This window comes from Ricinus communis, chromosome 8 (assembly GCF_019578655.1).
Source record: "Ricinus communis isolate WT05 ecotype wild-type chromosome 8, ASM1957865v1, whole genome shotgun sequence".
Taxonomy (NCBI): Eukaryota; Viridiplantae; Streptophyta; class Magnoliopsida; order Malpighiales; family Euphorbiaceae; genus Ricinus; species Ricinus communis.
Genome location: NC_063263.1, coordinates 11,302,041 through 11,316,127, shown reverse-complemented (window position 1 = coordinate 11,316,127; position 14,087 = coordinate 11,302,041). Strand labels below are relative to the sequence as shown.

The 14,087-nt window shown below is 33.7% G+C and overlaps 2 protein-coding genes across 3 annotated transcripts; both read right to left on the bottom strand.

Moving 5' to 3' along the window:
• Nucleotides 1-1,035: 1,035 nt before the first annotated feature.
• On the bottom strand, nucleotides 1,036-2,783 carry LOC8259745 (probable CCR4-associated factor 1 homolog 7). The gene is made up of 2 exons (XM_002527260.4): nucleotides 2,320-2,783; nucleotides 1,036-2,130 (listed from the first exon to the last, which is right to left on the bottom strand). The coding sequence occupies exon 2, from the start codon at nucleotides 2,007-2,009 to the stop codon at nucleotides 1,185-1,187; it is 825 nt and encodes a 274-aa protein (XP_002527306.1). The 5' UTR covers nucleotides 2,010-2,130; nucleotides 2,320-2,783; the 3' UTR covers nucleotides 1,036-1,184.
• Nucleotides 2,784-4,195: 1,412 nt separating this feature from the next.
• On the bottom strand, nucleotides 4,196-11,605 carry LOC8259746 (factor of DNA methylation 1). Of its 2 annotated transcripts, XR_007217025.1 has the most exons (9): nucleotides 11,424-11,605; nucleotides 8,731-9,632; nucleotides 8,320-8,501; nucleotides 7,813-7,902; nucleotides 7,440-7,727; nucleotides 5,632-5,859; nucleotides 5,320-5,555; nucleotides 4,789-4,897; nucleotides 4,196-4,400 (listed from the first exon to the last, which is right to left on the bottom strand). XR_007217025.1 is itself a non-coding variant. In XM_048378012.1 (8 exons), exons 2-7 carry the CDS (start codon nucleotides 9,626-9,628, stop codon nucleotides 5,328-5,330), a joined length of 1,914 nt encoding a protein of 637 aa, XP_048233969.1. In that variant the 5' UTR covers nucleotides 9,629-9,632; nucleotides 11,424-11,604; the 3' UTR covers nucleotides 4,196-4,400; nucleotides 5,320-5,327. The 2 variants fall into 2 exon arrangements, 1 of the variants encoding a protein (XP_048233969.1); XM_048378012.1 differs by lacking the exon at nucleotides 4,789-4,897 and having other exon boundaries at nucleotides 11,424-11,604.
• Nucleotides 11,606-14,087: the final 2,482 nt, after the last annotated feature.

The window sequence follows — 14,087 nt, the reverse complement described above, 5'->3', positions numbered from 1 at the left end:
CTGGGAAACAACAATTGAAACATGGTTGGCTTAGCAAGTAGCAGCTGGAAGGCATACTCTGCTTACAGGCGACCATAAAACATGAACACCAATTGGAGTCAAAAGAGTGCTTTTGAGTATCCGAGTCCCTTGATCTCCCTGGCAAGGAACTATAGTGGATACCTAAGTCGCAAATATGCATGCCACAATTGTCTCGAGAAAAACCTCATATCAACTGCTGCTGTAAAGAAAACCTACCAACTAAAGGCATACTCAGAATAGCAACCTATGTCAGATATAGCCGATGCATTGTTTTAAAACCAGCTCCAAAATAGACAGAAATTTTGCACTTTGAGACAGGAACTATCACCATGTATTTCACATGAAGTACAATGTCACCCTACAGCAATGGCAATGAGTTTGAAAAAATAAAGAAGCATTTCAAGCATTTCGTCAAAAGTTTATTCTCAAAGTTACCATAATGACCAAGGACTTAGAAATATAAAAGAAAGGAAAATGAGAGTCAGGTACACCAACAACCAGAGGAAAGAGGGCAAATAGGAGATAGACCACAGAAACAATGAAATTGAAGTCAATATTATCCTGATGCTTGTATATGCAGATGGTGCACTAAATAAATATGCCTGTCATGATAAGAAAATGTTAAATCTGCAAAGCGTCAACCATCAAAAAGATCATCATACAAACTAAATCTATTGATCAAAGCTTCATTTAAACTGCAGTTGGACTGCAGCATGCTATAGAAGCTGGTAACAACTCAGAACAAGAGGCGTAACACATGAGATAAGTATACCAATCATAAGGAGAGACATATTGAGTCCAATAATTTGGAGCAATGAGAATCATGACCCTAGTCTTTGGAGCAGAATCTGGCTTGTCAAAAATGTTGCAATATATGGAAGCTGTAAATTTGTTGTTTATAGTATAGTAGGACTTTTTTCATGATGCCATCTTTTTCCCTAATTGACAAGTAAAGAAACTAGGACAGGAGCAACATACCACAGAGACTGATATTTGTGCACAAGAACAGACGAATATTAAGAATATTAAAATGTTCATAAATTAAGAAGACTTGATGACAAAAGTGTACATGAACTGTGGGTGTTAAGCACACGCACATACAGTTGATTAAGCATCTCTCTAATAATTTTTTTTTTCAGGATTTTCTTATTTTATTTTCACAATCAATGAGTACTCTGTCCATTCTCAACACCTAAACCATACAACACACCGGCGTACTTTTCCAAGGAGCCACTAAAGAAGTTCTCTTTTAATTTCCTGAATGTACAAGCTGTGAGCAAACTATCTGAACCTGCTTGATGACATATCCCAACTCTCTCCACTTCCAACAACTCTGCAAGCTTATTCAACCCTCCATGAAGGCTATTGCAAAACTTCATCAAATGCTTGATATCATATAGGGTGGGGAAGTACATATTGATCAAGTTAAAGAACCCCAGTTGTGTATCAGGCAAATTCTGGCATGTCAAGAGCTTAAGCAAGTAACCAAAATCATAACCACTGTGGAAAGTTACCCAATGCACACTATCATTCAAAACAATCCCTGATGACATCAACAGCTCACCAAATCGCATAGCATCAATACCCCTTTCATTATTCTTCTTAAAATCAATCCCGCTTTGCCGCAGAAGTTCAATCGAATCATTTGCAAAAACATCCTCATTCACATTAAATTCACGGAAATTGAACTGCCAAATGCAATATTTATCAGTTCCACACGTGGGTAAGTTTCCTTGCTCATCTGAAAATGTAAGACCCAATTGAATCAACTTCAACATATCAACGTTATCCTTCAAAGTTTGATAATGATACTCATTACTATTCTTGAAATTTCCTACGGGACGCAACACAATGCCTGGAAACTCGGTGTCCATAGCTATATAGGAATACTCATCAACAATTTCACGAATAAGAGAAAATTCTTCTTCAAGATTATCATTCCAAACCTCGCGAATCTGAATAGAATCCCCTTTTAACAACAGCGACATTCCTTGTATAGAAAAGCCCAGATCCAAATAAACCACAACAGCAAGATTTGCTCAATCCAATTTCTTGAAACCCAAATTTTCAAAAAGAATCTTTTTCCAACCCAGTTGATATCGCAGAAATCTGCAACCGAAAGTCCAAAACCTTTTTTTAGCTATAATAAAACCCTAATAAGAGCCTTTAATCAACAAAAAAAGATAAAGCGCAAGAGATCTAATGATTAGTAAATACAAAAATGATCACATCAAAGTTACAGATGAGAAAAATTAATAAGATCTACGATAATTGGAAAAGAAAGATTGAAGAGCTAACCTGAAATCAGAGAGATTTGGTTGCAGATCTTAACCTGCAAATTCGAGAGAGAGGAATCAACATGGAGGGGTCTTATAGAAAGAGGACGAGGGGAGATAGGGAAAGAGATATTTTTCAAATTTTTTTTTATAAGGTCAAAAATGATGATGGGTTTTCTTGGTTTTCTTTCTTTTTATTCGTAATGTTTTCTTTTTCTTATTTTCAATTTTCTGTTCCTGTTTATAATTTTGGAGTATTGTTAGTTTGTTTGTTTGCTTTCAGAGAAAAGAAAAAGAAAAGAAAGAAAAGAAAATAATTTCCTTCTTCCTAATAAAAAAAAAAAGGTTCTTTTTGAAGAGAGAAAAGGAAAACACTAATGAGCCTTTTTTCTTTCCCCTTCTCACCTCCTTATCAAAAGCTTAGGAGAAGAGAGAGAAATGTCCAGAAGAACCACAATGATCTTTCATTCGGGAGAAAACTTTTTTTTTCTTTTTTACTTAGGATTTCTTAGAAAAGTTGTATTTATTAAGTGAAATGAAATAGTTTATTGTTATTAGATTTGGAAGAATCTAGTTTACTATGTGAGCCTCTCATATTGGTTGCCAACCTTTGTCCAAGTGGATAGCCCAAGAAGATGACACATCCCAAAACTCTTAATTACAATTTAAAACAACACAAATTAGGGCTTGTAAGATGTCTCCCAAAACTTTTTCTCAAAAGAAAAAAAAAGAGGAATTTCTGTTTATTAAAAAGGAAAAGAAAAGTTTTGTTTAAAATCTACTTCCTTTTCCCTATGGTTAAGGTTATTGATGCTTCATATTGGTTTTTTTTAAGTAATTTGTTGATAATACTTTTATATGAATTTCACTTTAGATTCTCTAAATTTATTTAAAGAAGATGAATAATTAAATTATTATTTATATCTATAGTTGTTTGAATTTAATATTTATTTAAAGAACAAATTATAAAAATCATTATAATTTTGTTTCCTTGAGTCTTGAACAAATAAATTTGAGTTTATTTCTAATATTTTTGATTAAACATAAATTACTTTTTTTCAAACCTATTTTTCAAAAATTATCAATTTACATATCTTTTGTAAGAATAATATCCAAAATTCAGAAATATAATAAAATAGCCCAATACCAAATAATCCCCTACAATAGACTCATTGAGAACTGTATGAAAACTTTAATTCTTATTTTGAAAAAGTTAAAACTATGATTTTTGAAAACACACAAACTCAGTTCTTTAGCTTTCTTAATTTATTCTTTTTCTTAACATAATATATTAATTTTCAATGATAATAAAAATAATAAATTTGTATATTCTTTTTCTTAGGGTTCCAGCTTCGAGGCAAGAGTTGAAACTTAATTGCCTTCCCAACATTTCGGGGGCGGTTCTAGGCATAACCAGGTCAGTAGTGTACAAAATAACAGCTTCCCAACAGGTCGGTAGCGGACAAAATGCTGTTTGTAGAGAGAGATAGCTGTACAGAATTTGCATGGCTATCGGGGGCTGGAGAAATCCAATATGCTTGGGACTGCAGCTTTTATCCATCTGCATCGCTGATTTAGTGGGATGCCAGGAAATGAAAACTTGCGCCATTTACTCCTTAAGCCTAGGGGCTTATCATGAAAGAGCAATTTTTTGAGGAACTGGAGAGAGCCGGCAGCCTAATAAAAAATTTGGAGAGTAATACAATGGACACTCAACTCAAATGCACTAATGGATAACCGGCGGTTTTGTGCACAATGACTACGAGCACCAATACCATGAGCTCCTTCAAGTTGCCGACCGACTGTATACCCAGTGTCAGGTGGCCTTCAAACAACCTACAAACAAGTGCATTGACAGGCTATAGCAGAAAGATTCCGCATTATAGAAATGCAAAATATCAAATTTTAAAGATGTCCAGAGAGCCTTTCAATAGATTTTGATGCTAAACATTCAGTTCACAATTCATCAGAGAACACAACTCCCGATATAACAACTTTAAGAAATATTGCATCCAGCTGGAGCAGAGAGAGAAAATACAAGCTCTGAAGATTTGTGGATGGTCACAGCTTCTGGTTTCATTGGTGGAAATATCGGGGACCAACCTACAAAATTCATATGAAGAACCATTTAGTTGAGATAACTGCAACTGAAAAAAGAAACACAGGTTTTACTAATTAAGCCCGCTTTCACAGAGAAGAAGAAGAAGAAGATGAAGTCATCCGTTAAACAGTGTTAGATATAATCTGAAATCATGCCATGTCAGAAGCATATAGCAAATTTGGAAAAGGAAAGTGACAACTTGAGATAAATTGCACACACTTTGCCATTCTTTAACTGGAACGAAATAAAATCAGTTCAAAGCTAAGCCATTCTACACATTCATAACCAAATGCTTATATACGATCCAAAACCAGCAAACTGCAGCTACCAGAACCAAATTAGAAAGAATACATGCACCAGGATGAAGATTTGGCATATAAGACTGCTTACTGCAGTAGAGCAAATGCAATAGATTCCACAGCATATGATGCCACATAAATTAAGATTTGGGAAAGGCAGCAAGTGGTTCTTCGATTAGCTGAGCTAAGTAGTCATCTGACTACAAGGACAAACAGAAAGCAGATTAAGAATATGTGAAGGGGATTAGAGCAACACAATTCTGAAGTTCAAACTGGCAGAGAATAATTTCAATTACCATTTTATGATAAAGAACTTCAAGAACAAAAACAGCCTATATAAGCAAAAATTTCATGATATCCATTTCAACATTTGTTCAGCCATTACCAGTGTCGCTTTCCATTTAGAAAATCAATTAACCGTTATTACGAAGTTGTAAAGTCGGCACCTTTTAGGTTCTCCACCAATCAAAAACTGAATCAACCTAAACTTAAAATTCCCGAATCTTGGCCTCAACAATGAAATAATGTCCAATTAGAAGTATAGAATGCAATTAAAAGAAATGTGTATATGTACATAAAGCTTTCAACTAAAAGAACTGAAACCAATTGAAAGAATGCTTACTTTTGATATCATCTCTTGCGCTTAAGTGTTTTTATATTTTTCACAATATAACCAATGACCTCTTTCAAAGTGGCTTTCCTTCCTTCTTTGAAGTTCCAGAGCTCCGGAGTTATATATCTCCCACTTGCATTATACTCATTTATCTCCTTCAGAGCTGTAACAACAGCATTGTATATCTCATCCCCCCACTCCAGTTTGAGATTTTGCAGCTTCTCATCTTCTTCATCTACTATTTCCTGTATCATGCATGTTCATTCGATAAGACTATAAATGTTAGTGACTCTCAAAGGGAAGAGGAAGATGAAGACTTACATTTACTTTCCCTTCAACTTCAGCATCTGGAACGATTTTAAATGGTTGCCAGGATGAGTCCTTCAAATTCTCTTGCCACAAGGAGCACAGAGTGGTGGCCTGGACCTGAGCTTCCTCCAGTGGAAATTTTTGCTTACATGTGTTAAGGAATGGCTTTTGATCAATCTCCCCCATTCTCTTTATTCCAATATTGGTCCGAACAACCGAGGACAACATATCTCCCAAACCCTGAAAGAGATAAAAGAAAGTAAGACTTTAATTGCCACCCCTTAAGAAGTCACCAAACAAGAGAATTGGACACCAGCACTATCACTAATTCTCATTATTCACATGCTCATTCAAAACATCCAGGGAGACATTCGGCCAATTGGTAGTCATACTCATCATATACTATATACCAACTCCTATGCATAGCAAGACCAGAATTTCAAGTCAAGACAGAAAATGGTGACAGTTCATGAGCCAAGAGAAAAATTAAACTATTTAAACTAAGTGCAGGAAATTGTAAGAGGGCAGGAAGAATGAGAGAAGCAAGACCAGAAGGCCAAAGGTGATCTATGTTTTAAGGATACAATTGAGCCCATGTTGCCACCAAACTACTAAGGGGCCGTTTGGCATTGAGGTCGGCAAAGTGCTTTTCAACCTCTTTTTTTTTTCTTTGAGTTTCAGAAATCGCTTTTGAAAAAACAGATAAATTGATGATTTTCTCAAAAGCATGTTTGAGAAAAGCAGTTTATAAGAAACTGTTAAAAAGAAAATCAATATATTAAATCAAAAAAATCCTAAATCTGCTTTGTCAACATACAACAATCCTAAACACACCCTTAGAAATGTCATATTGGGTTCCAATAGATAAAACCCACAAATGGCAATGAAATTTGCCATGTGACCTACTGACGTTGAATTAAATTGATTACACTGACATTCGCCTGGCATGGACTCTGTTTTTTCTCCTGCCTTCTTGCCTCTCCAACTCTTATTCCCCTCCCCTCTCTCTTCCCCTGGTCTCTCCTTTTTCTGCATCTACATGCACAAATAAATTCACATACAGACACCAGGGCAGCAGCCGTCACACTTCTGATCATTTTCTTTGTATACATACTAGCTCCCTTAACATACGGTAACAAACATGCACGAACCATTTCACGAAGTATGTGTCCGGATAGTCCAAAGTCTCGATAGTTAGCTCTCGGTCTTCCAGATTCTCTTCTGATCTGCATCTCGCAATCAACTTCTCATCCTTTTCTCATTTTGCAAATCTCATGTAAAACAAGAACCATGTTACTGCCTCTCATAATTTGATGTCTTATCAACCTTGCATTTTAGATGACAGGTCAACAGGGACATTTGGACGATTGGCAACTCAATCTACTCTTTTCACATTGAGCCAGTTAATTTAAGCTACTTTCACTACCTAGTAAAGAAAAATGGCTATAATATTAAATGCTTCCGGGTTGCTAGTTTCACCTCTGATATTATCTCTCTATATCTCAGAAATCCCCACTCCCTTCCTTCTCAAACTGAAATTAAGGATTTCCCACATAGAAAAAGAAATGGTTTAACATTGCGTGAAACCAGTTCTCCAGTTAGTTTAGATATATTGTTGTCAGCCATTTCGTCAACTAAGTGGACAGCATTCATTCCATGACACGTTAGTGGTTACATGACCTGACCGCTTTTATCAACTATTATACTCAATTGACACGTTCTCAGTCAGGAATTAATTCAAAGCAATTTATGTCCACAACTGAGATAAGAACTATAGTAATTCGGTCTCTTGGCCTGGAAAAGGCAAAGGAAAAGAATACCGCAATTAATTCTTTACGTGCATCTTGTAACTCATCATTACTCTGGCGTTCTTTCACAACAAGAGTATGATGCAAATTTTCCATATCACCGAAATCCTCTTCTTTCTGTTCTAGCTCGTCAGCCATCTCTTTCATCTTCCTTTGGACAGCTGCATCATCTTGATCACCAAGATGCTTAATCACTTGTAGTTTCCCTTTCAACTCTTCAATTTCCATTTCTAACTTCTGTTTGGCATCCAACTGTTTTTCCAACTGAAGTATCTTATTTAATGCTTCTTCCTTTTCCCTCTGAAAATTCATAGATCTCCATGAGTAAAAGCAAAACATTCTAACACGATAAAGCAGTATAATTGCATTATAATGAGTAGTGCACCTTCTGCTCTTCAACTAGCCTTAAGACATTCTCATCAGCCTTTTTCTGCTCCATAGATGCCAACTGAAGTGAATTGTTTTGATCATCATTCTGGAAGGACAAAAGAAACTGTCATTTCTAAGCACAGAACATCAGCAAACACAATCAGTCTTTCAACTATAGTATTTTAATCCACGACGTGCAATAATCATCTTCTTATTTTAACAGTAATGATGATTCTTCTAAACTTAAAATTTGTCACAATTGGCCAACATGTCAAAATTGATTTCGTCGAGACGAGCCGGACATCAAGATGAGTCACCCATCTATCAAAAGGTATGTAACTGATAAATAGCTTGCCAGAAAACAAAGAAGCAAATGAAGAAAACCGAATTCAAGTCAATGGACACATGAGGCAGAAATTCGGTGCCTATGGCCATAGATTAAGACAAACAGCTGAAGGATAAACAAATGGGAGTTGAGTGATTAAAATTACCTAATGAAGAATTCATGGGTAACACCTATTACCTTTTTCTTCTCTTCATCAAGTTTTTGTCTCTCGCGTTCAGTTAATGCTTCACGTTTGTTCAATTCTTTGCTCCAGCTATCAAGTTTCCTCTTCTTAGACTCCAATTCATCATTCAGATTTTCCTGCTCTTCCAAGATTCTGCGAACATTATCACGTGCATGCCGTTGCATCTTCCTTGTTTCTGATAAACAATTAAAAACAATCATCTTGAAGCTTGGTTAAAGGTCAACTAGCATTGCATTTTATACTACTTGGCCAAAGCACCTTCTTAAAGGTCAACTAGCATTGCCATTGCATTCCTATCTTGAAGGGGATGCTTTTGCTGAAGCAGTCAGAATGGCAATCCCCAGCATACCCCTAATAAAACTGCTTAGAGTTTTTAGACATACAAGCACAGATACAGGACAAACCTTCAATGAAAGCATAGTGCAGTTTGTCTTTCTCTTCAAGCATCCGACTCAATGACATTGTCTTCTCATTGTATTTGTACTGGAGGTCATCCAAATTTTTATTTGTCTGATCAATTTTGTTGGACAAATGTGCCACAACACTGTTTCTGCTTTCAGTAGCTTCTTCAACAATGCCAGAAATTGTTCTCAGCTTTCCTTTCTTGCGAAGAAAATCTCCTATTGGACCCTCTGAATCATGATCATCAGCTCGAGCACACCACCCATACATACTTGAGCCAGGATTTGTCTTTCGTTCTTTCCAATCTTTTTTGCTATGGTGCAAGGTTTCGAATGATTTTTCGAATTCAGTGGCATTCATAAAACCATTCCAATCATCGTTAAATTTCAACACAGCCTGTCCAGTTTGCTCATGCTCACTCCAAAATGTACTAACTTCCGAAGGTTTATACTGAGCAAACTTTTTCAACCAATACGCATTGTCATGCAAGGCATTGCTATCCTTTCCTTCAGTCACTATGTTAACTACTATTCCCATCCACGGCTTTACAAAGAGATCGACTTGCTGTGGAGTTGGATTGACAGGTTTTGGCAAAGCTGGACGATGGCTTTGATCTGATTCATCAGCTAGGTCATTCTCCAAATAGATTGCCAAGGCAACATGGTTTGCCTTTTGTTTCGCGCTCCTATTGGCAGAGCCTTTACCCACCCCTGTTGCATGTTGGAGCAAGTCCTTGTACTTGTAATCCTGCTTCTTTTTCCCAGCACAAAATGGACATCTTAGGGTTCCATTTACTTTTACTTTGTATTTTCCAGATTTCAATTCTCCGTATGGCTTCTCCTTGTAGTCATTGATCTCTGATTCACTAATATCAGATTCTTCATCAGAACTATATTCCATCTTTCTGGGGAGAGAGAGAGAGAGAGAGAGCAGGTGTTAAAATGATATCAAATCCACCAGAAATCAGTCTAGAGTTGCTGATTGAAAGAGAGTCATTGAGCAACATATAATATCCTCCATCAAAGACGCTAACATATCAAACAGCAAATAAGGAAAAAAAAAAAAAAAAAGAAGAAACGCCACATATTCGGGCCACCAAAACCACTTTAACCTTTTAATCATAAAGAAATAATGCTGCACAGATTATAACTTTCCAGTTTTAGTTTTGTAATAAATGTCTTCTAAAATAAGCAATGTATGCAATATAGCATTTATTTACTCAACCCAAATTGTACACATACAGCAAAATCCATAACAAAAACCTAAAATTAACTGAACCTGGTAACCAAACAAAGCTCATTTCAGATAAAGAGCATAGAAATCAACAAACAAATTCCAATCTTCTCAGGAAAACAGCCTTATTTCCACTAAGGATCCTCCAGACCAAGCAATGAGCAGTATAAAATCTACACAAATTCAAACTTTAAATAACCTAAGAATACTTAACATCTACAATAAAATCCATAATCAAGACCTGATATGCACTGATAACCGACCATAATAGGCCGAATATGTTAAGCTGAGTAAACCGGATTTTGACCAAGTAAATATCTTGCAAGGATTATTTTTCTGAGCTCAAAACTAATTGTGCTAGAATTCAAATAAAGGAATCTTATTAGGATATGTGAATATCCTAACAATATGGCATATTAAACAAGAACAATCCCAATAGGATTGAGAATTTCTCATATATATTACCCTACTCTGAGTAGGGTTAGGATGATCTTAAGGCCTATATAAGGACATGACCACAAGACTACTAAGTACATAATATATATACAACTTAATTCTTTTATACTCTTAAGGTCTCTTTGCATACTTAGCCATCGAAGTTAGTGGCCAGACAACATTATCTAGTACTCTACTAAAATTTTGTAGGAATTCAAGAATTTAAGAGCTCAAGTTAATTAGGAGATCAATGTTGATAGTTGACCATCCTTTGACTAGTTATCATGAACTAAATGTAGTTACCAAATAAACATCATTTCAACTAAAAGACACCATAAGGCCTAGAAATTAATACATATTTTATATTTGATTTAATGAATCTTACAAATTCTAATGTTACTTTATATTTCAAACTTCTCATAGAACAGTCCGATTAGTATTAAAAATCCTTTAAAACAAGCAATGTATGCAAAATAACATTTGCGCAAATTTATATTTTTGAAACATTTCCAAAAATCTTAAAATGTTAAAGTAAAATCCACTCGCAAAACCTGATATAAGCTGAACCTAGTTACCAAAAAACCTCGTTCAAACAAAATACACAATAGGGCATAGAGATCAATCACACACTTTTAGCTTCATTTCCACTAAAATTACTCTAAAACAACGGATTGCATGCAAAAAATATTTACTCAAAACCAAAACTTAACATTTCCTGAAAATTCTTAACATGCAGAGTAAAATCCATCACCAGAATGTGGTATGAAGTAAGCCTGGTTACCAAACAAAGCTCATTTCAAACAAAGCATAAATTAGAGCTTAGAAATCAACACACATTTTTAGATTTTGCGATTAGCAGTAAATTCTCACTAACTGATAAAGCAAAAACCTTCAATCAAGCCGCTTATCAGTCTAATAGATCACCAAACAAATCTCTTTTTTCTATAAAAAAGAAAAGAAAAAAAAAAAGACCAGCGACTCTAGAGAGCGGAAAGTATAGAAAGAGAGTGTGTGCGTGTTTGTTTACCCTTGAATTTGAGAGGATGTTACCGCCTCTGCTTCAGTGGTTTGCTTGATTGTTTGTTCCCGCTTCGGTTGGAGAACAACAGAAGAATGGTCAAGGCTCAGCAGCTCAGCGCCAGACGACCCCACTGCTGTAATTTTGCGATGCTCTGGAACGAGAGAATCACCTGCTTTTGAACCTATTATGTTAAGATGCGCGTCTCTTGGTCACCGTTGGTTTCGAAGTAGAAAGCAAACAAGATGAAATACGTGTCACTTTTGAGTGTGGAACAATAGACTGGTGGGTGCGACTCAGCGTATGGGATCAAAGGACCCGATGTTTTCAGACTTTTTGTATCTATACTAATTATATCGAGTTAAAAAGGGGTTAGGATATAATTAGTTCCTGGGTCGGTTTGGCTCACCTTAATTGAACCTCACCGTTTTTAACTTTTATTACTTATATACACAAAACAAGCATTTGTATAAAAATGGATAACAAAGAAAAATAAGCCAGGCTGATGATAGAAAGGTTAAACGATATTTTGATTATTTAATTACTTTTGCATTTCAAGCATATTTTTATAAGTTTAAATATTTTTTTTATCTATAAATTCTTAATATATCACATATAAATATCTTCATATTACTAAAAAATAGAATTGATAGTATCTATTATATTGACTCAAGAATTATAAATATTTAAAAGGTCAGAAAATATTATTTAATTGTTCGTTATGTTAAATTAAAAAATAAAATATCAAACTGATAAAATAATTAAATTTAAATATTTAATTTTGCATTTCATCTAATAGAAAAGTAAAGAGTAAAACTAATTGCAGAGAAAAGTAGTACAAAATATGATCTAATGCTTTTACATCTTTTTAAAAATTAAAACTCATTTAAAGTTAAACATGTCTATAAATTCAGAATATTTATCCGGCTGGATTAAGTCTTTTTGAATTAATTCAGGTTTAGATAGAAATAATTATTGTCGAGCTTGGTCGAACACAGTCCATTAACTATTTTTTTATAATATAAAATTAATTTTTATGATATGATTGATATTCTATAAAAGATAATTATATACACAATAAAAAAAATGGATAAAAAGAACCAGGCTAGACACAGGTTGAGAGTTGTTAAAGTCAAAGCCTAATTGACCTAACTTGAAGCTTGATATGATTTGGATTGGAGAAAAAAAAATGTGTATAGTTTTAATTCCAATAACTTTAAATTAAACCTTAATTAAGTTAAGTTTCATTTCCATAAGATTTTATATTTAATTTTTCAACAATTTAATAAATATATCCAAATTTTATCAAAATCTATAATAAAATATTCACATTTTTAATTTATTTTCAAAATTACATTTTGAAAAGAAAAAATAATAAAAAGTACTGACATGGGAATTGACTTGATTTTTTTTAGAAAGTAATAATGAGTTGATAAAATTTTGTTGACTCAGCAAAATACAACATATAGATCTATATGGTGTATTTTGAGTCAATTAAAAAAAAAAAAAAAAAGATAACCTTATTTTGGTTCCAACCATTTAAAAATATAAAGAAATTGAGTTGTAATTTAAGTATTGACTCTTATCCTTCCTTGAACCATGAATAAAGTAATACAAACTTTAAATGATTTTATTTGATTGCTAATGATAGTAAGGAAAACACCGTCAAATATAATATACATTATAAAATATATCAATATATTGTATATAGTCTCTTGTAAATTTCTAATTAAATTTTGGCCTACGGATTAGCGACCATAATATATTGTTCGCCACTTGGTTGCTATGTGATTTTATTTTGATTGCTAGCTTGTATAAAATATTTATAAGTTTCCAAATGTTTAGCAAAATGATTGTTAAGTGGTAACTAAACCGACACCGTACAAGTGATAGCTAAATATAATCTACACTGACAAAAAAATTTCAACCAATACCCACTGTAAGCAAACCATTGCTATCCTTTTCTTGAGTCGTCATATTACTACTTCCCCTCCTTGGCCATACAAAGAGATTAACTTGCTTTAGAGTTGGATTAGCAAAATCAGACTTCGAAAGTGCCTCATTTTGGTCTTTAATATTTGAAATATAGGAGCTTAATTGAATTAATTTTCAAATGTTAAGTGGGTAAATAAGAGAATTTAAACATTTGGAATGTAATTAAATTTTTTATAGAAATACGGAAGCCTATTTGTAATTTTTGTCTTTTATTTACTTCTGCTTCCTATACGAGCTCAGATCAACTTAAAGAAGCGGTCCGCCTAACTTGCTTTTCTTGTTTATCCATTCATATAAAATTTACCATTAAATAAATAATTTTACAAAAGTATACATATTTTTTATTAATCAGTGTTAAAATATAAATTTCTTTTTTTTTTGGTTTTTTTAATAAACAGGTTTTGACATGAGAAAAAATAAAAACCATAAAGTTAAAATTTGCATTTATATAAATAAATATAAGAAGTTTTGAGCAATTAAATCTACACAAAGATGGTTAAGATATTCTATAAAAAAAACTAAGTAGTTTCACATATGTATAGATTAATTATTATTTTTTGTTTTACATAAACTTTTAGCCATTAATTCTTACATGACATTAAATTGTATATTATATTTTATTTTTCATTAATTAATTATACTTTTAGTTTATTTTCCATTTATGGTAAAATCTATTTT

What these genes read in the sequence shown, in the direction of transcription:
- LOC8259746 (XM_048378012.1), bottom strand. Translation starts at nt 9,628, where the DNA reads ATGGAATATAGTTCTGATGAAGAATCTGATATTAGTGAATCAGAGATC. An exon ending in TTGATGAAGAGAAGAAAAAG is followed by an intron (nt 7,903 to 8,319) that starts GTAATAGGTGTT and finishes TTGTCCTTCCAG; the next exon opens with AATGATGATCAAAACAATTC. An exon ending in AAGTTGAAGGGAAAGTAAAT is followed by an intron (nt 5,556 to 5,631) that starts GTAAGTCTTCAT and finishes TGCATGATACAG; the next exon opens with GAAATAGTAGATGAAGAAGA.
- LOC8259745 (XM_002527260.4), bottom strand. Translation starts at nt 2,009, where the DNA reads ATGTCGCTGTTGTTAAAAGGGGATTCTATTCAGATTCGCGAGGTTTGG.